The sequence below is a fragment of the Fonsecaea erecta genome, assembly GCF_001651985.1.
Source record: "Fonsecaea erecta strain CBS 125763 chromosome Unknown Scaff14, whole genome shotgun sequence".
Lineage (NCBI taxonomy): Eukaryota > Fungi > Ascomycota > Eurotiomycetes > Chaetothyriales > Herpotrichiellaceae > Fonsecaea > Fonsecaea erecta.
Genome location: NW_017387257.1, coordinates 308,260 through 333,103, shown reverse-complemented (window position 1 = coordinate 333,103; position 24,844 = coordinate 308,260). Strand labels below are relative to the sequence as shown.

The 24,844-nt window shown below is 53.2% G+C and overlaps 10 protein-coding genes across 10 annotated transcripts; 6 read left to right on the top strand and 4 right to left on the bottom strand.

Moving 5' to 3' along the window:
- Positions 1-749: 749 nt before the first annotated feature.
- On the top strand, positions 750-2,552 carry AYL99_11438 (hypothetical protein; the record flags this gene model as incomplete). Its single annotated transcript, XM_018842944.1, has 3 exons — positions 750-983; positions 1,037-1,685; positions 1,741-2,552. The coding sequence occupies 3 exons, from the start codon at positions 750-752 to the stop codon at positions 2,550-2,552; spliced, it is 1,695 nt and encodes a 564-aa protein (XP_018687704.1).
- Positions 2,553-3,654: 1,102 nt separating this feature from the next.
- On the top strand, positions 3,655-4,715 carry AYL99_11437 (glucose 1-dehydrogenase; the record flags this gene model as incomplete). Its single annotated transcript, XM_018842943.1, has 4 exons — positions 3,655-3,731; positions 3,813-4,171; positions 4,243-4,312; positions 4,361-4,715. The coding sequence occupies 4 exons, from the start codon at positions 3,655-3,657 to the stop codon at positions 4,713-4,715; spliced, it is 861 nt and encodes a 286-aa protein (XP_018687703.1).
- A 2,012-nt stretch (positions 4,716-6,727) lies between these two features.
- Positions 6,728-7,657, bottom strand: AYL99_11436 (hypothetical protein; the record flags this gene model as incomplete). Its single annotated transcript, XM_018842942.1, has 3 exons — positions 6,728-6,936; positions 7,007-7,544; positions 7,607-7,657. The coding sequence occupies 3 exons, from the start codon at positions 7,655-7,657 to the stop codon at positions 6,728-6,730; spliced, it is 798 nt and encodes a 265-aa protein (XP_018687702.1).
- A 505-nt stretch (positions 7,658-8,162) lies between these two features.
- On the bottom strand, positions 8,163-10,325 carry AYL99_11435 (hypothetical protein; the record flags this gene model as incomplete). The annotated part of the gene is made up of 4 exons (XM_018842941.1): positions 8,163-9,104; positions 9,180-9,316; positions 9,373-9,626; positions 9,685-10,325. 4 exons carry the CDS (start codon positions 10,323-10,325, stop codon positions 8,163-8,165), a joined length of 1,974 nt encoding a protein of 657 aa, XP_018687701.1.
- A 2,303-nt stretch (positions 10,326-12,628) lies between these two features.
- AYL99_11434 (hypothetical protein) lies at positions 12,629-14,840 on the top strand (the record flags this gene model as incomplete). Its single annotated transcript, XM_018842940.1, has 2 exons — positions 12,629-12,705; positions 12,848-14,840. 2 exons carry the CDS (start codon positions 12,629-12,631, stop codon positions 14,838-14,840), a joined length of 2,070 nt encoding a protein of 689 aa, XP_018687700.1.
- Positions 14,841-16,681: 1,841 nt separating this feature from the next.
- On the top strand, positions 16,682-17,605 carry AYL99_11433 (hypothetical protein; the record flags this gene model as incomplete). The annotated part of the gene is made up of 2 exons (XM_018842939.1): positions 16,682-17,188; positions 17,336-17,605. 2 exons carry the CDS (start codon positions 16,682-16,684, stop codon positions 17,603-17,605), a joined length of 777 nt encoding a protein of 258 aa, XP_018687699.1.
- Positions 17,606-17,931: 326 nt separating this feature from the next.
- AYL99_11432 (MFS transporter, SP family, sugar:H+ symporter) lies at positions 17,932-19,807 on the bottom strand (the record flags this gene model as incomplete). The annotated part of the gene is made up of 5 exons (XM_018842938.1): positions 17,932-18,212; positions 18,271-18,676; positions 18,770-19,357; positions 19,447-19,607; positions 19,681-19,807. 5 exons carry the CDS (start codon positions 19,805-19,807, stop codon positions 17,932-17,934), a joined length of 1,563 nt encoding a protein of 520 aa, XP_018687698.1.
- A 491-nt stretch (positions 19,808-20,298) lies between these two features.
- On the top strand, positions 20,299-21,141 carry AYL99_11431 (hypothetical protein; the record flags this gene model as incomplete). Its single annotated transcript, XM_018842937.1, has 2 exons — positions 20,299-20,342; positions 20,412-21,141. The coding sequence occupies 2 exons, from the start codon at positions 20,299-20,301 to the stop codon at positions 21,139-21,141; spliced, it is 774 nt and encodes a 257-aa protein (XP_018687697.1).
- Positions 21,142-21,322: 181 nt separating this feature from the next.
- On the bottom strand, positions 21,323-22,628 carry AYL99_11430 (D-galactonate dehydratase; the record flags this gene model as incomplete). The annotated part of the gene is made up of 4 exons (XM_018842936.1): positions 21,323-22,070; positions 22,103-22,238; positions 22,289-22,398; positions 22,453-22,628. The coding sequence occupies 4 exons, from the start codon at positions 22,626-22,628 to the stop codon at positions 21,323-21,325; spliced, it is 1,170 nt and encodes a 389-aa protein (XP_018687696.1).
- Positions 22,629-23,273: 645 nt separating this feature from the next.
- AYL99_11429 (hypothetical protein) lies at positions 23,274-24,828 on the top strand (the record flags this gene model as incomplete). The annotated part of the gene is made up of 2 exons (XM_018842935.1): positions 23,274-23,301; positions 23,354-24,828. 2 exons carry the CDS (start codon positions 23,274-23,276, stop codon positions 24,826-24,828), a joined length of 1,503 nt encoding a protein of 500 aa, XP_018687695.1.
- Positions 24,829-24,844: the final 16 nt, after the last annotated feature.

Here is a 24,844-nt window from a genome sequence, read left to right as displayed (position 1 = left end):
CCGTCTTCACACTCAAGCTTCATCTTAACATTCTTTGACAAGAGTCACGAAGCACCAGGAGATAAAATTTCTAAGATGCCAGACCAAGCATACACAATAAGTATTCGAACTATCCACTCACGTCCCAGAGATTTCTCATCTGCAAAGTTTAGAACCTTGTACGGTATTACTTGTCTTATCAGTCTGAATACCTCAGTACTTGACTTCCATTGTCTCTTCTGTTACGCCCAATTGATTGTTCCCATTTATCACGGGACACTTGTGGGAAGGCCTTCCGACACCTGCTCCACGTCCAGTCAGCCATGATCAGTCGCGGGCTTCGGATGGGACAACAGGGGAGTCGACCCCCGACCCCGAACGATACCCCGGTGACCACAGACTGCAGAAGGCGACCCGCGGGGTGAATTTCGCGGAGTAAAAAGCAGAAAGTCATGTGCATGCATCTGCTCTCGCAACGGATTCACTAGAGCGCCGCCAGGCATCGTGCCTCATTCCGGCAGCGCGATACTGGCAGACTCGGCTGCCGAGCAGCCACGCGGAAGCTCATATCCCGACGGACCAATTTGGACTTACGTTGACATGGACGAATACATACAGAATGAAAGCCTTGATATCCACTGATGATATAAATCAAACTCCCTTTTCCAACAGAGATTATCTGCCAGCAAAACCCCCCTCTTGATCTTCCCTGTCATCCCAACTGTGTCATCTCCGCCGTTAGCCGTCGACTGTACAGGAAAGCTCTCAGAATGACTCTCAGTGCCACCGGCTTCCAGCAGGACAAACAATGGAACTGGAAGAACTTCTGGACCGTCACTTGGCTGTGCTGGCTGGGACAGTGGGCATTTGGCTACCCTGCGTCCGTCATCAGCGTCACCCTTGCTCAACCGTCCTTTCTCAAGTATATGAAGTTGGTCGACGAAAGTGGAGTGGCCACTGAAAAGGCCGAATCTTACATCGGTGCTACTTCCGGGCTTTTCCAGGTACGAGCTCTTTGATCCTATCCAGCAACCCCCAAGGCTGATTTCTTTTTCAGGCTGGTGCCGTCTTTGGCGTGATCATCAACAGCTTCATTATGGATGCTTATGGCCGCAAAGCTGGGACTTGGTTCTGTGTCGCATGCAGCATCATCGGAGGCGCTGGGTGTGTCGGTGCTGTCCACATCGGCATGTTTATCGCCTTTCGCCTGATTGCGGGCATGGGATCATGGGCCTTTCTGGCTTTGACGTCCACCTACAGTGCTGAGCTTGCTCCTCCAGCACTCCGTGGCTTCTTCACCGGCCAGAACGGTATCGGCATCTCCATCGGATATGCCCTCGCAGCTTATGTCGGACTGGGCTTTCACGGCGTGGGCGAGACTGCTGCCCAGTGGAGAGGCCCGCTGGGTATTGCCCTATTCTTCCCCATCGTCATGGGCGCCTACGTGCACTTCTTCGTCCCCGAGTCGCCTCGCTTCCTTTTGCTGAAAGGCCGGGCTGAGGAGGCCAGAGAGATTGTGCTTGACATCCATCGTGTCGACAGTGACCCGGACCAGGAATATGCCAGGTCAGAATTCTATCAGATGCAAAAACAAGCCGAATTTGACCGCGCCATGGTTCCCACTTACTGGGCCATGTTCACCAAGAAGTCATATCGCAAACGAACCTTGATCGCCTGCTACTACGCCTTCCTGGGACAATCGTTAGGTAAGCTCCGCGACTCTTCGTGTCTCTCCGGGTTTCGCTTATCAATAATCCCAAGGTAACCTTGTCATCAACAACTACGGACCGACGCTGTATGGAGCTCTCGGCTTTGACACGCTCGCAGAGATCAAACTTCATGTCGGCTGGACCACTATCGGCATCCCAGCCAATGCTTTTGCCGCATGTGTCGTCGACCGCGTGGGTCGCAAACCTCTCATTATTTACGGGATCCTCGGGGCCTGCTCTTGCTTGATTGTCGAGGCAGCAATTATTGCCAATTTCGCCACGCCAGTGCCCGCCGTCAACCCCAACTCGGCTGCACTCAGAGCCGGCGTCGCAATGCTTTATCTCTTCCTGGTGGCATATTCTATCGGCGTCGACTCCACGGCCTTTGTGTATTTCGGCGAGATATTCCCTAACCACCTCCGAGCGAAGGGGGTGGCTCTCGCCATTGCAACCCTCGGCTTGACGGATCTGGTCTACACGGAGGTGGCTCCAACGGCCTTTGCTAACGTCGGATGGAAGTTCTTCTTATACTTCATCATTGCGTCAGCGTTGGGCGCCGCCTTGGCCGCATGGATCCTGCCGGAGACCAAGGGAATTCCTCTGGAAGAAATGGCCGCAGTATTCGGCGATAAGGACGAAGTCATCGTCTTCTCGGAGAACATCCATGTCGACCACAATACTCATGATTTGCTGGTCGATGTCCATACCGAGAGGGCTAAGTCGGCTGACGGAGCAGTGACTGGCACTGACAAGGCAAACGAAGAGGGTTCGGAGGTGTACCGAGTGGCTACAGAGGCCGGACACCAAGGCCACCACGTTGAGCACGTTGGGGTGCGAGAAAAGAAAGGCAGCATGGACGTGTGAGCTGGAAGCACCAAGCAGCAACGGGCCCCTTGCGGCATAGACATGGCTCCCATCTCGATTTGATGGGAGAGGAGCCGATGTGTCGCGAGCTGAAGATCAAAAAGTGGCGCCATATAGAACGCTCCTGAAAACCAGGACACACATCTGAGAGTCGCAAAAATCGCAAGATAAAAGCCATTCAAAACACTCTCTTATAATTACCCAGTCCCGGGAGTATTTCCACGCAGGGGATCAATGATATCCTGTTGCATCTATGCATAGCCCTCGTCCCGGGCGCCTTGTTGGTCTAAAAAGAAACACGTTGATCCACCACAGCTTCGGTAGAATATGGGCTCCTCAGGGGACGACGACTACAGAGATCTTGTGTATATGGCCGTACAGAGAGCGGAGAATGGGAGTCAAGGCTGGTGGCCTCGTGACGATACCATCAAGTACCCCCGGATAAAATATCGTTAGTCACAACCAATTTCCTGCAAGTCTACTAGATAGACACTGACGAAAAGTTGCCTCCCGAATCTCCTCCGAGTCTAGTTGGGACAACGAATATAGTAAAGGCCCCCAAGACGCATTCGAAAGTGAAGTACGAACAACCACATCCTCCTGACACAATAATAAAGAATAATAGCGCCACGGGACCCCGTGGGTCATCCCGTACTCGGCAGTCCCTCCAGGTGGTCAAGACGGTTAAGCGGCATCGAGGGTTCGGACGTCCGCATTCCGTTTATTCGAATACACTTCGGGATATGGGCGTCCGTTTGGATAGAGATCCACCAACCAAGCATTGGGGTAGACGACCTCTTTTGTCATGGAGGTGTGAATAAAGAAGAACAAGAAGAATTCAAGGTCATGGCGCTTTTCCGTTGGCCTAGTTCTTGGAGCAGCCTATTGATTTATTGCTGAGCATTGTCCGCCGTAGCAACGACGGGAAGAGCGGAGCAAACCCCGGGGAAACGACCTTCACCCATAGAGATATAGGGGCAGCAGCAGCAGCAGCAGCAACATCGTCGTCAATAGTCAACCGGAAACAAACTTTTCGCAACAGTGACAAAAACCAATCTCTCATCTCGTGCAGCCAGTGAGGTTTAGAAAGGAACCGAAAAGGATGTCGCAAGTCGCCTACCTCACCGGTGGAGCCTCCGGCATCGCAAAAGCAGTTGCGCAGATGTTGGTCAAGCACAAGTACGTGTAGGGGAGAAAAGAAGAAGGGACCGTTCCAAGTTGTGTTATCATAGCTCAAGCATTGATTGACCATTTCTACAGCAACAAGGTCTTCATCGCCGACCGTGACTTGGCCGCCGCTCAGCAATTTGTCGACGAATTGAACGGCTCGGGGAAAGGGGTTGTTGCCGCATGTGCCTACACCGACGTCGCGGACTGGAACTCGCAGGCCAAGGCGTTCAGCCAGGCCGTCGCGACCTTCGGCCGCATCGACCTCGTCTACCCTATCGCTGGAGTCGGCGAGCGAGTGTGGATCCCAAAACCGTCGGGGGCCAGTGAGTTCGAGAAGCCCGATCTGGGCGTCATCGATGTCAACGTGAACGGAGTGCTATACACGGTGGCACTCGCGGTCCAGCAATTCAGAAAGCAGGGACCAGGCCCTAATGGACTCAGAGGCAAGAGTACGTCATCCTCTTATTTCAGGGCCTACCATCACCATCAAGTGGCGGGTTTTGCTGATCAAGAGGCTCAGTTGTCACCGTCGCCAGCGTCTGTGGCTGGTACGTCATTCCAACTCTGCCGATATACACGACTTCGAAACAGTAAGTCTCCCCCGTCCTCTCGAGTCGCCGTGACTGAGAATCTGACAGCGCCGTGGTCGGCCTCGTGCGCACGTACGGGAGATATCTGTTCGATGAGGAAAAAATCACATTCAACGGCGTGTGCCCACACGTCGTGAAGACCAACATCTCCAACTCGAAGGTGGGCTTCGGCGACAGGGTCGAGAAAGCCGGACTGTACACGCCCATGGAGGCGGTGGTGGAGACGTTTGAGAAGCTGTGGCAGGACGATACGACCAGCGGGGAGTGCTTCGAGGTCGGACCGAATTACGCCAAAAATGGACCCGTGGCGAGGCAGCCGATCGAGGTCTTGGATCAAGAAAGTGAGAAATTGCACGAGTTCCTCACGGAAATGGGTCGGCCGCTGCAAGTGCCTCAGCAGTGAGTCAACTGCCTGAAAGATTGACGTTTCAGATGGGATGGCATTCAATCAACAAGCCAGATCATTGCCGTGGTGCGACCGGCATATCGAGTAGCCATGATTGCAAATCCATTCTAACAGACCATGGATATACATATATATGATATGGTTGCATCAAACCAGGGACGAAGCCTACCGTTTCAGATAGATCTCCGGAATAAGGGGATTTTGTTCAGCAAAAAGAGATGTTCAACTTGTCGTAGACGTTCCCATCCAACACTGAACCCACAAAAGAAAGGTGATAGAAATGATCCAGAGTATGTGGAAACTAGAGATAGTAGCGGGTGCTTGGAAAGGGGGGATCGGATTGTCTTAGAATGCCCACGGACGCAGTCAGTGGCGATACTCCTCGTCAACATCTCTCTAAAGATCTATTTTTAAGTCGAAAAGTTCATGCTGGTAAAGAAAGAGGAGAAACTGTTAGACGATCACTTTTCCACTCAGCGAAGGGGCTTGCTCACTTGGCCGGGACTGTTTTTGGGGCTCAGTATATTCACGTAACGGCTTTTGTCCACACAAGTTAGTCCCGAAAGGTCGATGAATCAGAGCCAGAAAAATACTCGCATATTCGCCCATTTACCCTCTCAGTCCTAAATCTTTATTTCCACCGAAAGGAGCCTGGATATTCATCTGTTGTTTTTCTGGTCAAGTTGGGAATGATCTTTTCGTCTCGTAACATTTGCTGATCCACGTAGCTGACACAATTGACGCCAACGACACCGACATCCAGCCGTGCGGACACTCTCAACGCGCGGCTCAGGTTCCTGATAAAGACGCCCGCCATCAGGCGGCGTTGTTCGCCAGGCGGATGACCTCCTCTTCATCCTCGAAGGATTTGATGATACAAAGGGCCAAAGGTCTCCTCGGTGTAGATGTCCAAGCCCTTTTGGGGGTTGAGGGACACCGTTGGTTCCATGACATAGCCCTGCTCGCCGCGGCGGACGCCTCCGACCACGAGTTAGGCATTTGTGCCCGGTTCAGGGCGTCAACATCTTCGACCGGTCCGAGTTTTGTCGACATAGCTTGTGGATCGCCGCATGGATACACCGCCTCGGCTGTTCATTGCGTTTATTCTTCTATGAAAGCACCCAAAATGCCTTTGTGGATATACGCCCGAGACGCTGTGACGCACACCCTGTCTGGATCTTGCAAGAATGGCATTGATGGTCCCGATCGTGGTCGGTCAGCTTGATCTGCTTCGGGACGAGAGTAATTTTCTGTCCACCCTAGCAGGCAGTCAAAGTATTTGAAATCACTTGTGGCAACCATACCGCAAGGACACATCAGTCCAGCTAACGTCTGTGCACATCACATACAAAGCGCGATCCTTGAGACGATCAAAATATGGACGACTGTCTGCAGCGCTGACGGACTTCCACTCATTCGCTTCCCAAGCAACCTCCATTGGAATTGAGAAGGTTGGAAAAGAGGATCAGGCTCCCGAGGTTTCTCCTGGCCTGCAAGGTAATCAGCCGGCCACTGACCCTCCGAGGGTTGTTGTAGGTCCTTTGTCGCGCCGCCCCAGAGATCTCGACATGATCACCCGGCGGTCACTGACGCGCCGGAGGCTGTCGTTGGGCGTATATCACATCTAACTAGAGCTAGGCTCGCACCATCCATCTCAGACTGATCAGCCACGACCTGGCTGAGCCTCCGAAAATGATTTCCGTCGAAACAGAAAGGAGGTCAGACATACGGTCCAAAAGTAGCTAGCCTGCCAAGTATTCTTGTTATATGCTCAACTGAAGTTGTAGTGTAGTAGTCACATAGCCACGTGACCTCACATGGTCCTTGGCACTGTCCACATTCTTAGATAGCAGTCGCTTAGCGCTCCTGTTAGCAACTCACAGGTTACCCCTGGTCCTCGTCCTGGCACCTACAATAGTAGGCCGCAGACTTGGTGAGCTCTATCTTTGTACTAGCTGCATATGGATGGGTTTTACCCCTGATTCTCGTCCTGGCATTCACAAAGTCCACTAGAAATTCCCTCCGTTCACGGGTAGAGCCTGACCCGTGATGAAGCTCGACCAGTCCGAAAGCAAGAAGATGACTGCATCGGCAATATCGGTTGGGTAGGCTAATCTCCCCTTGGGTGTCCCAGCAACCAGGTTCTTTGCCAGATCGCGGGCAGAGGCGTCTGTGTTGGCTGTCATGGTAGACTGTGCCATGGGCGTGTCGGTCAGACCTACTGATTGATTAAATCCTGCGACCGCAGATATATCGGTGTCTTTGGGGAGTGTCTGTCTCAAACTCACCGGGAGCAATCATGTTGACCCGAAGACCTGGGAAGTCTTTTGCCCAAGTACGTGTGAGCCCGAGGACTGCGTGCTTGGACGCACAATAAGCTGCAAGGCCCGGGACCCCCCGTAAGGCCGCTCCGCTGCCAAAGGTCACAATGGACCCCTGCCCGACGTCGCGCACAGTGCCCGGGACGGTTCCTGCTCGAACGAGCTGCTCTTGTCCAGTCATCCGGCGAATTGTCTCTGTCACCACATTCCACGTGCCAGCGACATTGACATTCATATCCAGCTGGAAGATCTCATCTGGGGCCAGTTTCCCCTCAAAGGGTGCGACTCCAGCACAGGTCACCAGCCCATCAACGCGACCTGGAATAGAATCGATGAACTCTTTGCAGGCTGTCCGCTTGGTGACGTCGCATTTTCCCATGAAGTGAACCCTCTCACAATCTTTCAAGTCGTTTGGCACATCCTGGGCGAGGTCCGCAATGTAGACGGTGGCTCCGAGCATAAGTAGTGTTTTGGCCACAGCAAGTCCGATACCTGAGGCGCCGCCCTACATATAGCGAACACAGTTAGATGCAATTGAATAGTCTGGGAGGTTGTGGCTGTATGTACTGTGATGGCAATCGCACGATCTTGGAAAGACAACGACGACGCAGCGTCCATGGTATTCATAGCTCTGCATGAGCAGGTATCAGAGATCTGCCACTTCGCCACTAATCTCTCGCGCCTCAGCCTTAACGTGAATAAGAAAGCAACCTTTCGTGTTTTGGCTCGATGGGCCGTTGAAGAGGTCTTCAGTAGGGACTTTAGACCCCGTTGAGTGTTTTGAGGGACAGATCAAATGAGATAGACACCGAGTCTCTCTAGCTCAGTTGAGGATACTGCAGACGTCCGAACACCTGAATGCTGTGTTAACCCGTTCTCCTTTCCCTTTGAAGAGTCGTGGCCTTCGGGAACCGAGTTTCCGTTCGGCTTGCCGGCAACCAGGTTCCCGCAAAGAGTTATCCGTTGCAGCTCAGAAATTCAGATGGTCATGAATCAACTACTCGAGTGAATGGCATAGATCTGAAACAAGTGTTCGTTCTATCTATGGACTCTACGATGTATACTCCGACCACAACTTTGTCTTGAACTCCGCGGCTTGCAGACTCTTGAACAGAGGTCTGGCCTAGCGAGCTGGGTCAGGTGTGTTGTTCACAACCTCCAGTGGAGCGTCATTGGTCCTTCTCCCGAGCGTTTTCGTACCTGGCAAGGCTCCCAAGCTCATATCCCGGAATTCATCTGGGTCCTCAGCTAAGGGCACGCCTTGTTGCCATTCCGCACGGCCGGAAAGCCAGTCCAGATACCAGGTATTGTCTTTGGTGCCGTTGAACTCGTAATCTGTGAAACCCGAGCCCAGGTACCCCCATCTATTGCCACTCCAGTATTCAATTTCGTAGTCCTCAAAGGCTGGCTGCTTCATGACTTCGAAGAAGCACAGACGGGATCCGGGCCACATAACGATTTCTCCGTCCTTGGTGCCCTGCTTGAACCACGACGTACACGGGTCCGCCCAGCATGTCCGCGGCAAAAAGGTCCTGCAATGCTCCGAAAAGTCGAGGACCGCTTGTGGCTTGGGGCTCAAGCGGCGGATGTGCTGTACTCGCATGTGCTTGATTATTTGCACAAAATGAGCAGTCAGTCCCGATATAATGGGTAGAATGGAGCCTTGCGCCACGGGAGTAAAAGGGCCGAGGTATGAGAAATAATTAGGAAATTTATCGACGCCGATCCCAATGTAGCTGGAGGGGAATTTGGCCCATCTGTCGCCCAGCGAAACATTGTCGAGGCCATGAATTGGAAAGCGTGGTCGGAATGAGGTGTCGAAACCGGTGGCACAGATGATCACATCAACCTTATACTCCTCCCCGGTTTCTGCATCAAGGACACCATTTTCGGTAATGCATTTGATCGGGGATGTGATGACCGTGGTCTTTTCACTCGCAAGAGCTTCCAGGTAACCGTTACCTGGTGTGGGCCGACGGCAGCCAACGTTGAAGTTCGTAGGGATCATGACCTTCTTCAACTCGGGTTTGGGCGCCAGTTTCCTGTCCATCTCTAGATACGCCAGCTAAGACGTCGCGCGTATCAGCTCATGTTTCGCCAGATACGTGAGAGATCCGAGATTAATAGTGCTCTCACTTACCGCGTTCACTTCATCCGACTCTGCCGTGTTCCGCAGGATCAGTCTGAACTTTTTGTTAAGTTCATTCTCGATCATTTTTTTATATTGATGGTATAGTTTAGGATCTTTCTCAAAGATTTCCTGTTGCTGCGGCGTATCTAGACACAGTCAGCCATGTTATGGATATCCGTAGCTGGGTGCCAGGAGACCATACAATTGAAATTCTGTCCATCCTTTCCAGCGAATTGTTTCCCGATAGAAGCTGTGATCCAGGTAGGACTGCGTACCCAGGTATAAAGCTTTTCGACCCGTGGGAAAATAGAGGCACAGACCTGGACACCCGAGCTGCCCGCCCCGATGACAGCAACTCGCTTGCCTGTGAGGTCGTAGCCTTCTTCATAGCGGGCCGTGTGAAATAGATCGCCCTTGAAGGTATCAAGCCCAGGGATCTTCGGCCACTTCCATGCACTGTGGACAGTATTTAGCGTGGCCCACCAGGACTTGCAAAATAGACAGAGTGACTTACTTCAAGACACCTGTTCCGCTGAGGAGCAGATCACAGTTTTCTTGCCACTCCGTACGTGCATCACCCTCGCCCTGCGACAAGCTCACCGTCCACTTGCTGATGTCCTCGTTCCACGAGGCTCCCACGATGGCGGTCTTCAGGCGAATGTATTGAGAGAGATTCTCGCTGTCCACGATATCTTTCATATATTTCCAAATTTCTTGTGCTGTCGCATAGAAGCTCGACCAGTGCGGGTTTGCTTTCCAGGGAAACGAATACTGAACACTGGGCACATCACAGGCACAACCCGGATATCTGTTCTCGAGCCATGTCCCACCAACGTCAGCATTCTTCTCATAGCAGATAATATCAACGTCTAGGCCTGCCAAAGCCTTGGGCGCGTGATGAAGGAAATCTATCCCTGCGGCACCGGCACCAATTACGACGATTTTGAATCTCCCCTGCCGTGGCTCGCCTATCAGATGTGGCGACACAACGTATCCAGTTTGGCCAGGACGGTTCCATTCTTCGTAGTTCACCGGTCGGGTTTCTGAGGAGGGATGAGGTCCAGGGGTGTTGCTGCCGATGGTTCCATATGGCGGAAGGCCGTATTGCTTGAAGACAGGGTTTTCCTTCTCATTTATGATGCCATTGGATGCCATGATTTCGAGTTAATAACACGAGAGGTGAGATAAAATCTAGTATTTCGTTCTTCACGACAACGGCCGTGATCATATGAGAGCAGGACTGTAGAGGCTCTCGGATAGAAGTGAGGAATATAACGAAGCGTTAAATGGCTTTACACTGGTCCACCCGTCCACGTCTATCATAACGACCTCAAAAAAAAAGCGCACGACTAGACCGAGAAAGGAACAAGTCCGCACTGCTACCATATCACCCCATAGCTTCCTTCTCTCTAGAGGGTCATACCAGACTCCCGCAGCCGAACGGAGTCAAGTATCCCGGCCCCAAGGTGAGGGAACCCATGGTTAGTGAAATTCCGAGCCCTTCAGTCCATGTATTGTAGATCACGATCCGGTCTGATTGAGGATTTCATAGAACGACCAAAAGATCTGGATGTACTGAATCGATTTGGTTGTCTATGAGTCCTAGAAAGTCTATTCGTGCGGCTGTCACCACGTTGGCCAGTGACATTACAACCTAACGATGGGATTTTTGATCTCGCTGAATTCGTCCAGAGCCTTGGTACTTCCTCTGTGGCCCATGCTACCTCCTTCGATGCTGCCAAGGGGCCGTTCACAGGCAGAAAGTAATCAGACCATACACCTGACCATTTGACTTGGTTAGCCGGCTGGATCTCTCCTTCTCCTCGTCGAGCGAAACTACGACAACAAGCGAACTGAAAATCTTCTCCGCCATAAATCGCATCATCGTCGAGGCTCCGGTAGTGGTGGTGGGTAGGCGAACAACGGGCCTGAAGCACTGCTTCGAAGCATCCGCTTTTGGGGCATTGCTCCCCAGCTCCATGTTGTTCTTCCCAAAATTTTCTGGATTTGGTGTGTAGAAACCCATTGACAGCAATCGAGTCCGTGAAACCGAGATGCTTCACCAGCGGGTTTTGTGTGAATTCCTCAACCCTTTTGCAGCGGAATCGTTCCCCCGTATCGATGGACAATCCCTGGGTCAACTCGATCCAAAACGTCTGTTGTGCCGTATTTTACCGTCGTCGACGACTTGATGTAAGATTGCAGGAGTATCCAATGTGTAAATTGCAACCAGATGTTCTTTATGGGTCCCAATGAGATCTACCCAAAGTCAGAGGAGCCAATGTCGTTCTCTGTGAGACCTCCTTTTGGTACGAGGGCAGTTTGAGCTGCCTGAATAGCTCTGGCGGCTTCGCCCCGTCCAAAGTTGAATAAAATTGCAAATCTTCCCATTGTCTTCTGGGTCTGTGTTCATAGCCATGTTGGCCATTGAATTCATGCAAAAGCATAATACCATCCACGGCAAATGCTCCACCGTTTACTGTTGTGATCCGTTCAGCCCCAACCAAAGATTGGTTGTCCGCCAGGGACAGACATTAAATTGGCCCTGACTGAGTAAATAGTCTGGTCAGATGTAACCCTTCAGTTGAGTTCAAGGGATCCTGGACGTTAAACTTGCTTCCTTACTTGCTCATACGCTTGCCTTGGAAAGCCTAGGCTCTACGCTCCTAGATGCCTGAATCCAGCAGGTCATGGATCGCAGACTGCTTGATTTGGATAAGTCAGACACTGGGACCCGGAGCCTGCTTCAACAAAGTCCCGAGGCCCTACATCGAAGCCCAGGCGTGCCCTTCCGTGAAGACTGCCCTACACAAGATGTCCCAATCAGACCAGGGCATAGGTAGTCCGCAAACCCGGGCAGTAATCAGCCGGACGCAACACCAGCTCAAGACTTGTCTGTGCCCCATCTTCTATTGGTGCTCGCAGCGCTGATTTAGTGCCATCATCAACCGAGGTGGGATTAGGTTCGGGACCTCCAAGAGCAAGGGAAGAGGATTGGGATATCAGTCAATAGCTCCCTGTCACCGAACGGGAAATACCTGAGGCTCGAGCCACATCAACTTCATCCGCAGCACCGGACGCTGGTGAGTACTCGCCCCCTTGGGACCTCAGGTAAGAGCAGTCGGGAGAACTCGCCCTGTTATGGAGAATGCTCGGCCACCACCACCGCCTAAGGTCAGGCTTAGGCATACCTAGGCACACCTAGAAGCACCAGCCTGGTGAGCCCTGTGTAAGCGAGGTGTTCTTTAGGCTTCGCCAAGATGGCTGGGCTTTCCCTCAAGCAGAAATAGCCGAGGAAAAAGAGCAGGCTGGGCTAGTGAGGCACCCCTAGGCTCCAGACCACCCACAATACCTGTGGCCTCCCCCGCAAAACCCACCCAGGGCCTCATCCCTTGTCACTTCAGTCAAAGTGGTCGACACACTGTTGGCCTACCAGCTCACCTGTCTAAGTCTCAGAGATGGCCGCACCGCAAAAGGATGGACGATGGAAAGGAGAACTGCGAGCTTGTCAAGCTTGCCGGTCGAGGAAGATTCGGTGTGATGCGTTGAAACCAGCTTGCGCACCCTGTAAAACGCACAATCGACCATGTGAATACAGGGTTGGTAAGCAAAAAGAAAGGTAGATCCAGGTTTGCCAGTCAATCCACCTACAGCTCCTTCTAAAGCGGTACATGCAGGCCTACCATTGCGGCGATCAACGCTCTGAAAGAGGAGAACAAAGCACTGAAAGAGTTGCTGAAAACAGCTGCGGAACGTCAGGTCGCTGAACCTTCAGTGGAGACGAGGGACTCGCCCAAGGCTGCTGAGAGCCTGTTACTGCTGGCCAACCAGCCAGCGCCTTTCCAGGATGCTCTTGACAGTCCTATGAAGACTTCGCCTCCGGTGCAGCAGAGGCAAGATTCGATGCCCCACGACGACGAGTCCTCTGAGGATGAGGAGGACACCCCTGATGTGTTTCCGTTTCTGTCCATGGATGAACAAGGGAACATCAACAGCTTTGGTCCGTCGTCAGCACTGCAAAGCAAGATCCAGTGCCCCAAATCCACAACTTCCGTGGCGGCGCAGCATATCCAGAATGGTTTGATAGCCAAAGCTGCGCTGTCGCGCCAGAGTGAGCACGAAATATGGTCTCTGTCCGACATCGATGGTGTGCCGATCGATCTGGCCTTCCATCTGCTGGAATTGCACTGGAACCGACAACATCATACTTTCCTGCTGACTTACCGCCCTGCTCTGATCCGCGACCTCATCCATGGAGGACCGTATTGCTCGAGATTCCTGGCCAATGCCATTTTCGCTTGCGCCAGCAAATTCTCAAGAAGAGTAGAAGTTCGAACGGATCCCTCAAACCCACTCACAGCAGGAGCTCGCTTCTTTGAGCGATGCGATCAGCTCCTCCATCAGGATTCCCTTCTCACAATTCCTCGGATCCCAACGGTGGCAGGCTTACTGCTTCTCGGATCCACATACATCGCACGCGGAGAGACTTCCAAAGGCTGGCTATATACTGGTTATGCTCTACGAATGGTCTATGACCTAGGCCTCCATTTAGACCCAGATCTCAAGAGCGAAGATGCCGAGGAAGTGGAGATCCGGAGACGCCTTTTCTGGGGTGCTTTTATATACGACAAACTGCAGAGTTTATATCTAGGGAGACCGATCGCAATTCACATCAGAGACGCACACGTGTCTCTGGAACTGCGCGATACGTTTGAGGAAAAGGACCTCTACGCTCCATATGTGGACCCGGTGTCGGATGGGAGCGGCAGCAACACCACGTTCGCGCCGCCAAGTCCAGTATACTCGGTCTCGTGCTTTCAGAACTTCTGTTTACTGTCTAAAATAATGACCAGGATCATCAACAAATTCTATGTAATTGGAGCAAAGGCCAAGACAGCAAGGGCCAGCCTCGAGACCATTGACCATCATCTGGTCCGCTGGATCGAGCAACTTCCCAGCCATCTCCGGCTTCGTCTGGACAAGCATGATAAGGTCGGATCTGGGCCGAGCACCGCGAGTCCAAATGTGCTCAACCTCCACGCAATCTACAACTCTCTCATCATCCTTCTCCATCGCCCCTTTATTGCCGATGGCCACCTGCACTCGCCTTCCACTTCGATCACATCGTGGAAACGATGCACGATCGCCGCCAAGGCCATCACGAGTATTGCTCTCGCATATCGGTCATCCTATTCCTTGAGGGGCGCTGCTTACCTCCTCAGTTATGCTCTTTACGTGGCGAGTACGATTCATGTTCGCAACGTGGCAACCGGAGGAAATGAACAGGGGGCGGAGCATTCGACGCTCCTAGCTTGGAGCTTGCTCTGCCTACGAGAACTGCAGACTCCGAATTGTGGAGTGACTGTGCCTGTCAAAATCATACAAGATATAATCCGGACGCGAGGAATCAGCCTGCCGTCGGACGCAGACCTCTCGACGCCTGGCGCTCCTCAAGATCACGACAACCTACATGATCTCGGAGACTTCGACATGGATGCCATTTTCGCTACTTTCCCGTCTGGCACAGCCTCTATGCAAAATGGCGGTGACACAGGGTTAGCAGATTCATCCAATGTTTTCGGACAACCTGACATTCTGTATGGCTTTATGGATGGCCAATACTTGATGAGCGAGGATAACTCCTCCCAGTGGTACAATGATCCTATTTAAGTGAGGCGACACGACCGGGGGCAGACACGGAGAACCAGACCCTCTCCAAAGACCATGCCAAGCCGAGGACAGTATTCAGGTCCGCAAATTTCTCGAGAATCTCTAGAGGACCCTTCCGCCTGTCAGCAGCCATCATCTGGTGTAAGCACTCAGCATGTAATTGACCTCCGAGAGTCTAGTGTGGTGAACTTGGGGCATATGCTGTATGCACACACCGCCTCAGCTGCCACAAGCATTACCATTACCTAGACACTACGGTATGAGGTCACTCCACCTAGACAAGACGCCTCTCAGGCATCAGAAGGCTTGGGAGCAACCTTCTCCTGTGTGGCTAATTTGTCTTCTGATCCAGGACTATCCCCATATGGCATTCGACTGTATTCGCATTATCCTGACGAAGGGTCTCAAATTCTTCCAGCCTTGCCTTTGTGCTTGCTGGGACTTGAGGGTTGATCGGAGGTGAGGCGACCTTTTTGCCACTCTATGCAGGAGTTCTTCTCCTCCACGGCATAGTAGCCGGAGTAGAGTTGAGTTGAGTATCAATCCTTTCACTCGGCAATCTGGTAATTATATGAAAAATAGCTTGTCTGTATTTACATGACCATGTATAATCACGAATCCTAGCCTGTTTATCCATCCACATACCTCTTACCACGCTCCCTGGCCATTTTATTGTAGGCTATGCTCCAACCGCTCGTATTGGTATCTATTGTCGTCGGGCACCATACAACAGACCAGCGGCGCAATGCGCACCCAGACGACGTCCTAGAGATGTCGCGAATGATAGAGCATTGGTCCATCATTCATCTTGATATCAGCCACAGTGACCTGCTAGCTGTATGATGTTTCGGTCAAATTTCTACCACTACCTCGACCTTGGGTATCAGAGCACCTTTTATATCAGGCCTCAAAGCACTTCCTGGCTGACAATGAACATTCATCCTTCTGGAAGCCACAGATTGGCGGGGAACCTAGAATCAAAGATGATCGTACTCAACAGTGGTCGCATCAGGGATTGTCATCGTCAAGTAAGTCGATCACCTGCGAAGTTGAAGTATCTGAGAGGTGTACTGTCTGTTCCATGTGTCTCTCTTATGCATTTTACCCGCGGCAACACACCCTTTAATTCTTCTTCGCGGACAGCGTAGCACGTCCCATTTGAGAGGCCAGGGGAAGCTTGCCGCTCGGCGAGCTATGACACCGGAGGAATAAATGGCTGTACATATGCCAGGTTGCACTTATGTTGGACACGTGAAGCGGATATAGTCCTTTTTCAGCCAAGGCTACCAGAGCATCATGGGATTCTGTCCCACCGACGATCAACCAGCACGTCTATTTGTTCGGATGACGAAAGATATCAAGGTGACCATCGCACTGTCAAAAGGGGGAATAGTGTAGGCCGCGGTTTCTTGTGGTCGTTCCTGGCAAGTGACTAAAGGTACACAACTAGCCAACTTCGGTAGGTTTCGGGAGTTGGGTTTCCGTGTAACAGTATCTGGCGGGTTCACGAGACAGCCGAAACATACATGGACCCTACGTACGCTCCAAACGAAGAAGAAGATGAAGGAAACAATGAAGAAACGGATCCGAGAGCACGCGCAGAATCCTCTTTATCGTGTCGAGTCCAGCGTTCGAACCAAGCCATGAAATACATGAGCTTGACACTTGCTGCTACTGCTGCTCGACATACATAATTGCATCCGGTGGCTTGAATTTTCAACCTACCAAGTCCTTTTCCAGCGACTCCTGAGAAAAGTGTGGTCGTCGAACAGTCTCGACACAATAGCAACGTCTCAGCTTATCGTCAAACCTTTTCTGCTCAATTGTCTGAACGATTTGCAATGGGACGATTGACAGGCAAAGTGGCCCTGGTGACCGGTTCGGCCTCTGGATTCGGCGAAGCCATTGTCCACGGCTTCGCAGAGCAAGGCGCACACGTCCTGATCGCCGACATAGCGGTGGAGAAAGGGAAGGGCGTCCAAGCCGCCATTGCCAACAAACAGTATCCCGACGGCGGCACGGCGCACTTCGTCGAGCTGAACGTCACCAGCAAACAATCGTGGAAGGACGCGTTGGAATTCGCAAAGACGACGTTCGGGAAGCTTGACATCGTGGTGAACAACGCGGGGACGACGTACCGGAAACAAGACTCCATGGGCGTGTCCGAGGCCGACTTCGACAAGATCGTCGCGGTCAACATTAAGAGCATTTATTGGAGCGTCGCCGTGGTGATGCCGTACTTTGTTGAGCGGAAACAGGGTGTCTATGTGAACACTTCGTCCGTGGCCGGTGTGCGAGTGAGGCCCGGACAGGTCTTTTATGGCGGGACCAAGGGCTTCTTGAATACGGTAAATAAAGTCCACTCTCTCCGCAACATACAGCGTTCCCCTGGGGAGCAAATGGGCCTGGTCTCAGCGCCGAAATGTTTTTCACTATCATTTCCCGGATCCCGCGTTTACAAAGCCTTGCTGACTCGATTGTTTGTAATAACCCAGGTAACCCAAGGCCTCGCAGCCGAATACGGCCCGCACGGCATCCGGGTGAATTCGATATGTCCCGTCCGAGGGGCCACAGGCCTTTTCGAAATGTTCAGTGGCGTGGAAGATACACCGGAGGAACGGGCGCGGCTGGCACAGTCCGTGCCCCTGAGACGGATGGTGGAGCCCAAGGATATTGCTGCGGCGGCAATCTACCTCGCCAGTGACGAAGCCGCCTTCGTGAGCGGTGTCAATTTCCCGGTCGATGGAGGCCGGCTAGCAGTTTGATAATGACACCAAGCAGCAATGGATACAAAATGCGCCCTGTGGATAACAACAGTCTGAATATAGGTTTTGGATGCTGGGATGTTATTGATACGAGAAAGTGGCAAGGCTTTGCGTTTTGATCCACATATACATAACTCTGTCGGTTCGGGTCATTCACAGAAAAGCCCGTCAAGAGCCACGGCAGTATAACCATTGTCCTGTCTCCGAAGGTGCTTGAGTTGCCGCATGCATGTTCCGAAGCAAGCGTGAAGTGCCTTTCACAGGGCGGTGAATGCTGACTGTCAGTTGCCTTCCCTCCAACGATCACTTTCCCTCACTTCATCCCGTCAAACTTGATCTTCTACAATGTTGGTCTCTACGTGTGATGCGTCCATCGCTTTGGACTGCTCGTGGTGACGGTCGTGAATGGTGTGATTGATGTGATCCACCTCAATGTCCCTTTGATATACGGCCACCTCGTCCGTCTCGCCGAATAGAACTCCGATCTCCTCCAAGGGGACCCCTTTCGTGTTGGGAAAGTAGAACCACATCACAATGGCGCCAATACTCGCGGGAATGATGAATGCCAGGTAGAACTTCCAGCCAATCTTTTCAAAGGCCGTGGGAGCTGTGCCACCGATGTAATAAGCATGGCTGCGAATGCGAAGAACAAAGAGCTTACGCACCTGATTGAAGCCAAATGATATTCATGGCTGATATCCCGGCCACGGTCAGACAGACGCCCTTCGCCCGGAGATGGGTTGGGAACAGTTCTCCAATGTAGGCAAACTGTGGCCCGTCGAGACACAAGCCGTAGAAGAGCTGGTACACAAACAACATGGCGACGGCGGCCTGGAGGGCGGCATGATTGTCGGAGGGGACAAAATTTGCAACCAGTGCGGCCTCGCAGATGAGAGCACACACGCAGCCCGAGACGCCAAATGCTATGTATTTGTTCCGAGGAAAGTGGTCGATCAGGAACATGGAAATGACGTTGAGACCCAGCGCGAATGTGAGCCACGCGGCTGGGTAGAGGAGCTGCTTCACCGGCGAGAAACCCAGCAGTCTGTAGAGGGAAGGGCCGTAGTTATTCTGTCGACCCTTATTAGCAAGAGGAGCAAAAGGTGATGGAGGGAGATGGCAGGCCACCCAACAATGACCCTTGGGAGGATCGAAGAAACTTACAATCACCAGCACACCGCCACACTGGATGATCACGCCCACACTCACGCCAAACATGGTCCTTTTTCTGTAGGACGGCCTTCTGAACATATGCATCCAGGAACTGCCGAGGGTCCTTTCAATGGCGATCTGCTGTTGGATCTGATAGAACTCGGCCTTCGCCGCGAGGTTATCGGGATCCTTCTTGTTCCTGTGTAGCTTGTAGATGATCTGCTCCGCTTCACTTTCGCGGCCCTGCATGACCAACCACCGTGGACTCTCGGGCACGAACAGCAAGCCGACCAAGAGGCACAACGGGAAGAAGCACTGGACGGCCACGGGCGGTCGCCAGGTGACGCTGCTGCCGCTCTGCCAGAAGTAGAAGCCGAACCCGATCCACGCCTGGACCACGTAGCCGAGAACCAGCATGACGCCGTGGATGTCGACGAGGGCGCCGCGGAGGTGGACGGGCACGATTTCGGCCATGAACACCGGCACCGCCGCCAGCACCATGAACGCCGACGCGCCCGCCACGAACCGGAACGCGATGAACATGCCGATGTGCACGGCGCCGGCCATGCAAGCCCCAGAGATGATCGCGAGGACTGCCGGCTTTTGAGGAAGGTCAGATACGAGCTTGGTCCGTGGGGGAGAAAAAAAAGGCAGTGCTTGATTTATTCGCCATGGGTTGGCTGGCTTACCACTGCACACGCCCATTTGCGACCATATTTGTCCAGGACCCACGGGAGGCAGAGAGTGCCGATGACTCCGCCAGTCTGGAAGAGTCCATTGGTGGTCGAAATCAAGTCTGTCCCGTTTGGACGAGTATCGAGTTCGAAATACTTGATGAATGTCGGTTGCCCTGCGGGTGGTGTGGTGTGGTCAGCTTCGATCAGTCAAGCATGGCGAAGATTCGATCGAGAGTGTCTATATACCAAGAGTAGTGCCAATGATGGCAGCAGTGTATCCGTAGGTCAATGATCCAAATCCGAGAACAGCGAGGACGGCAATGAGGCCAAAGTTGACCCCTTGGCTGCGGAGGTTACCCTCGAGGTCGGCCATTCTGGTTCTGTATATTGCAGTGCAGATATTGGAACTGAGTCAGAGCCTCGTGGAGGGACCAACCCGTGAAAGGCATGTTGTCTCTTTTTAAAAAGCCCAATGCCACGTTCTCTGGGCCTGGCGGCTGTTGAGCTCCCGATTGAGGTATAGATATCCCAAAGAGGCTAGTGGATCAATGTGCATGGCACGGGGTATGCATGTCCGCGCCCCGGCCTGTCAGAATCCGGGTACCCCACGGGGGAGAAGCGGAGACTTGTTCGCATACACTCTATTTACAGATACGATACAATCCTCCCCGGCCTTGCTCGGTAATTACACATCCGGAGCGTGAGAGAGAAGAGAAGAGAAGACAAGACGTGTAACTAGTGGAGGTTCTCAATCCATTCCGCCTGAACTGAGGCTCTGATATACACGTCTTCAAAGTCGAGCCAACGTCGTTGAACAGGCGGAGCAATCCAATTACAGGCAAAATCCAGACAAAGAAATTCAAGATGAGCAAGAAAACGGCGATCGTCACCGGGTCAAGCCAGGGCATGTCAGTCTCTATTACTACATCTATTTTATCCCCACACTCCCACCGCGGAACTAACAGCATGCATGACAGTGGAGAAGCTATTGTACGCCGACTCGCTGCTGAGGGCTATGCTGTCGTGGTCAATGACCTCCAGGTCAACGACGACAAGATACAAAAGCTCGTCGATGAGTTGAACGCCACTCACGGCGACGGCACCGCTCTGGGTATTGTCGCCGACGTGACTTCTTCGGCCGAAGTGGTCTCCATGATCAGTGAAGCCGTGCAAAAGCTGGGCCCCTTACGGGTCATGGTCGCCAATGCGGGAATCGCACGGACTTCTCTCGCTCTGGAGACATCGGAGGAGGACGTACGCACATTGTTCGACGTCAACTTCATGGGTGTCTGGCTGTGCTACACACACGCCGCGCGACAAATGATCTCCCAGGGCCCCGTGCCGGAAGGCTCTGTTGGTTATCGAATCCTGGGAGCAGCGAGTATTGCAGCGTTCAAGCCGACCCCTCTGTTCAGCCACTACGGCGCCACCAAGTGGGCAGTCAGAGGGTTCACCCAGGTCTTCGCTATGGAGATGGCGAAGTACAAGATCAACGTGAACGCGTATGCGCCAGGCATCGTCGGCACGGCCATTTGGGACAACATCGACACGGAGAGGTTCCAGAAGGCCGAGGATATGACTGCCTTGGGGCGCACCAGTGTACCCGAGGACGTGGGAAATCCGGTGGGCGGATTCCTCTGCTCCAAAGATGCAGACTTTATCACGGGTCAAACACTGGTCATAGACGGGGGGATTGTTTTTACCTAGCCCCTGTATCTAAACGGGTTGACCGACTTCTCATGAACGGTCTAGCTCCTGAAATTGTCTGTTCATGCTCATGACTAAATCGATGTCAAAGCTATCTAAGTGCGGTTCTTGATTGTCCGAACACCTCCTCTCTCCTCCAGTCCCCGCAGCATCCATTCCACTCCAGTTGATGTATATCAACTTACCATTCCCGCAGCTCCCCGCCAGGTCCTGTAAATGTGGGAAATCTCCATGATTTGGTACCGACCGCGGACTGCCTGACACGCTCCTCATCGACCTCGATGCCCAGTCCCGGCCCGTCCATCATGTCAATCATGCCGTCCTTGATCGTCCACACTTCGGCGTTCTTGGTGTAGCCCTTCAAGTCCCCCTGTCCCACCGACAAATTCTGGTTCGGGTCGAGAATCATCTCCTGAATGAAAAAGTTGGCGCTCACGGCGTTGATTTGGAAGTTTGCCGCCAGGGCGATCGGTCCGAGCGGGCAGTGTGGCGCCAGAGAGACGTCGTAGGCCTCGGCCATGGTGGCGATGCGACGAAGCTCGGAGATGCCCCCAGCGTGGCTGATGTCCGGCTGCAAGATGTCTACCTTGCCCAGCTCCAAAAAGGGCTTGAACGCCCAACGGCTGTGCAGTCGTTCGCCTAGCGCGACGGGAATCGTGGTGTCCAAAGACCGTAATCCTTCCGGGTGGTCCGACAGCAGCGGCTCTTCGATGAACAGGGGTTCGTGAGGCTCAAGCTTTCGCGCCAACAGCTTGACCATGGGTTTATGGACGCGGCCGTGGAAATCTAGCCCACAGTCGACACCTGTTGCCTTGACCGCTTTCAATCGCTCCACCGCATCGTCCAATGCCGCGGGAGAATCCACCCAGCCGAGATCTTCAGTGGCCGTCATCTTGACCGCCTTGAATCCTTGCTCCTTTCTGACCAGGCTGGACGACAAGAGGTCAGTGATGGGTCTAACCTTGGGAAGTTTAGGGGCACATGCGCATGGTTCGCACAAGCAGCAGCATTGGCGCCTCGAACCCAGGTGTAGACCTTGATTTTCGAGCGGACCTTGCCCCCTAGGAGCTCATAGATGGGCACATTCAATCTCCGTGCTACACCCTGAATTAGTAGCTGACGCCCTGCCTCGGCATGTTCTGCCCACCCTTTAAATCCCACAACGCGATATCAACGCCCGCTAGAGCGCTCATAATGACTGGTCCACCTCGATAGAAGCTTCCCCGGTATGCATGTTGCCATATATTTTCAATCTCACTGCGTGTGTCACATCAGCCCTGATAGGAACAACAGTAAAGGGGACACACGCACTTGGCTTCCATGCCGACGAATCGTTCCCTGAATCCATCCAAACAGCCCTCTACGGCTTCTGAATTGCCCTCTAAGGACGCTTCACCCCAGCCTGTCTTCCCATCGGCGTCGGTGATCTTGACGAAGATCCAGCGTGGAGGGACACGAAAGTATTCAATCTCCTTGATCGGTGCCATTCTTGTTCCCAAGGACGAGCTCAACGGGGTTCGTACCTACACCTACATGGTAGAACAGTTCTCTTGGTATATAGGGACCCCGGGTTACTAGTAAGAACCAATCTCCATGTCGGGGAATCAGCGGAATCCCCGCACGAGGCGACGTCGACGTCTCGCCGGCAGTTGTACATTACATTGAAAAGAAGTGCCGCGTGTGTACGTACCCCATATTCGAGACGCGACTCAGAAACTCGTAAACCGAGGCCCATAACTGCACGGTCAATGAACACCTCAAAGGAGGACCTCACGATGTGTACCCGGTAGAGGTGAGTGCCAAGGTGAGAGGGGGACAAGCCGTTATAAAACGTGCTAAATATGGAAGAGATATGATAGGCGCTTGTCATGGCCAATTTCGGCCCCCACGACCTGTGAAAGCGTGAACGATTGGTCACCCAGCTTGCCGGGTGTGAGCATAGGGCAGCATCATCGTAGTCCGTATCTGGACTAGTGTGCTTGACGCAACTCATATTAGCTCCTTGGCACTTGCTCTGCGAAGATGTACGAGGTACCGAGTACTCCGTATATGGCTGGGGGTCGCTGGTGATCCTCTGTGTCATGCGAACTGCTGTATTCGACTTGGCTTCCTAGTTCAATGCGGCCAGCTCCATGGCTGCTCCTGACCTCGTCGAACCGGGTATCCATAGGCCGACCTACGAGACGATCACAGGCTAGGCTCCTGAACGCAGTCCTCCGTTGTCGCCGGGTCCATGGTGGCAGCATCAAACCCGACCCAAGTCCAACATGGGACCCTAAAGAGCTGTCCCGCGTCTCGCAAGGAACGGGGCCTTTCATTTTCCATCTGACGTCGGACGATCCATATCACAATCTCTCGATTGAGCACTTCCTGCTCACCAAGTCCCATCCCGACTCGCACATCCTTCTTTTCTACACCAACAGACCTTGTGTGGTTGTGGGCCGCAACCAGAACCCATGGCTCGAAGCGGACCTGAAAAGGTTGCAAGAAGGGCTACCTGTTGAGAAGCAGGGGACCGGCGCGTTCAAAAGAGGAGGCGACAACGACACGGGGACGACAGGGTTGCTGAAGTTTCCTGATAACCACAGCGATATGTCGCCAGATGTCGTGCCCATCGACCTCGTCCGCCGCCGCAGCGGAGGCGGCACTGTCTTCCATGATTCGGGGAACCTGAACTACTCCGTCATCGTGCCGAACACTAAGGCTTTTAAGAGAAGCACGCATGCTGAGATGGTAGTGCGCGGTCTTGAGAGCCTTGCGAGTGCCAGATCTGCGTCATCGTCGTCCGGTGTCGACGGCGAGAGATACAATTTCGGCGCCGTTCGAGTCAACGAGCGCAACGACATCGTCATGCAAAAGCCAGATGGAGCTGAGTGGTTGAAGGTCAGCGGCAGCGCGTTCAAATTGACCAGGGGCCGCGCCCTGCATCACGGGACATTGCTCTACTCCAGCCCGTACGTGAGCAAAATCTCCGACCTGTTGAGAAGCCCTGGGAGAGGCCTCATCAGTGCCAAGGGGGTAGAGAGCGTACGCAGCAAAGTCGGGAATCTCGCGTGGACACCGGATCCCCACGAGAGGGAGGTGGTCAGAGCTGAGATCATGGAGGCCATCACCAGGGAGTTCTGGAAGATGTACGGAGGGGTTGACGCTCGCAAACCCGGGGTGGTCGAAATCACCCTCGCAGCCGGTGCCGAACCGCGCAACGAGCTGGATCCCGCAATAGCAGCCGGCGTGCGAGAGCTCACATCGCCGAGCTGGATTTTCGAACAGACCCCCCGGTTCGAATTTGCCAGCGGCATGCTCGAGCACCACGAGGTCAAACTCTGCGCAAACCGCGGCGTCTTGAAATCGCTGATGGTGCGAAGCCCAGTCCCCGACTCGCAGCCAAGTACTGGGAACGAGGTGGCCTGGGCAATGCGAAAGCTACAATTCGGGAAGCAGGAAAGACCAGAAACGGAGACGGGAAAGGGAACCGAGTCGGAAGAGGTGGAGCCGGTGGTGCTAGATGAGGAAGTCAAGCTACATGACATGAAGAGTTGGAAGGAGTTGCTCAACACTCGCACCAGCAAGCGTACAGCAAAGGCTATCGAGAATTCGACGAGCACGGGCACCGAGACAACGGACGTGCCGGATGCTTTGGTCCAGAGACTCGAAGCCATATTTCCCAGATATAAACAGGGCGGTTAAGATCAACAAAGCACGC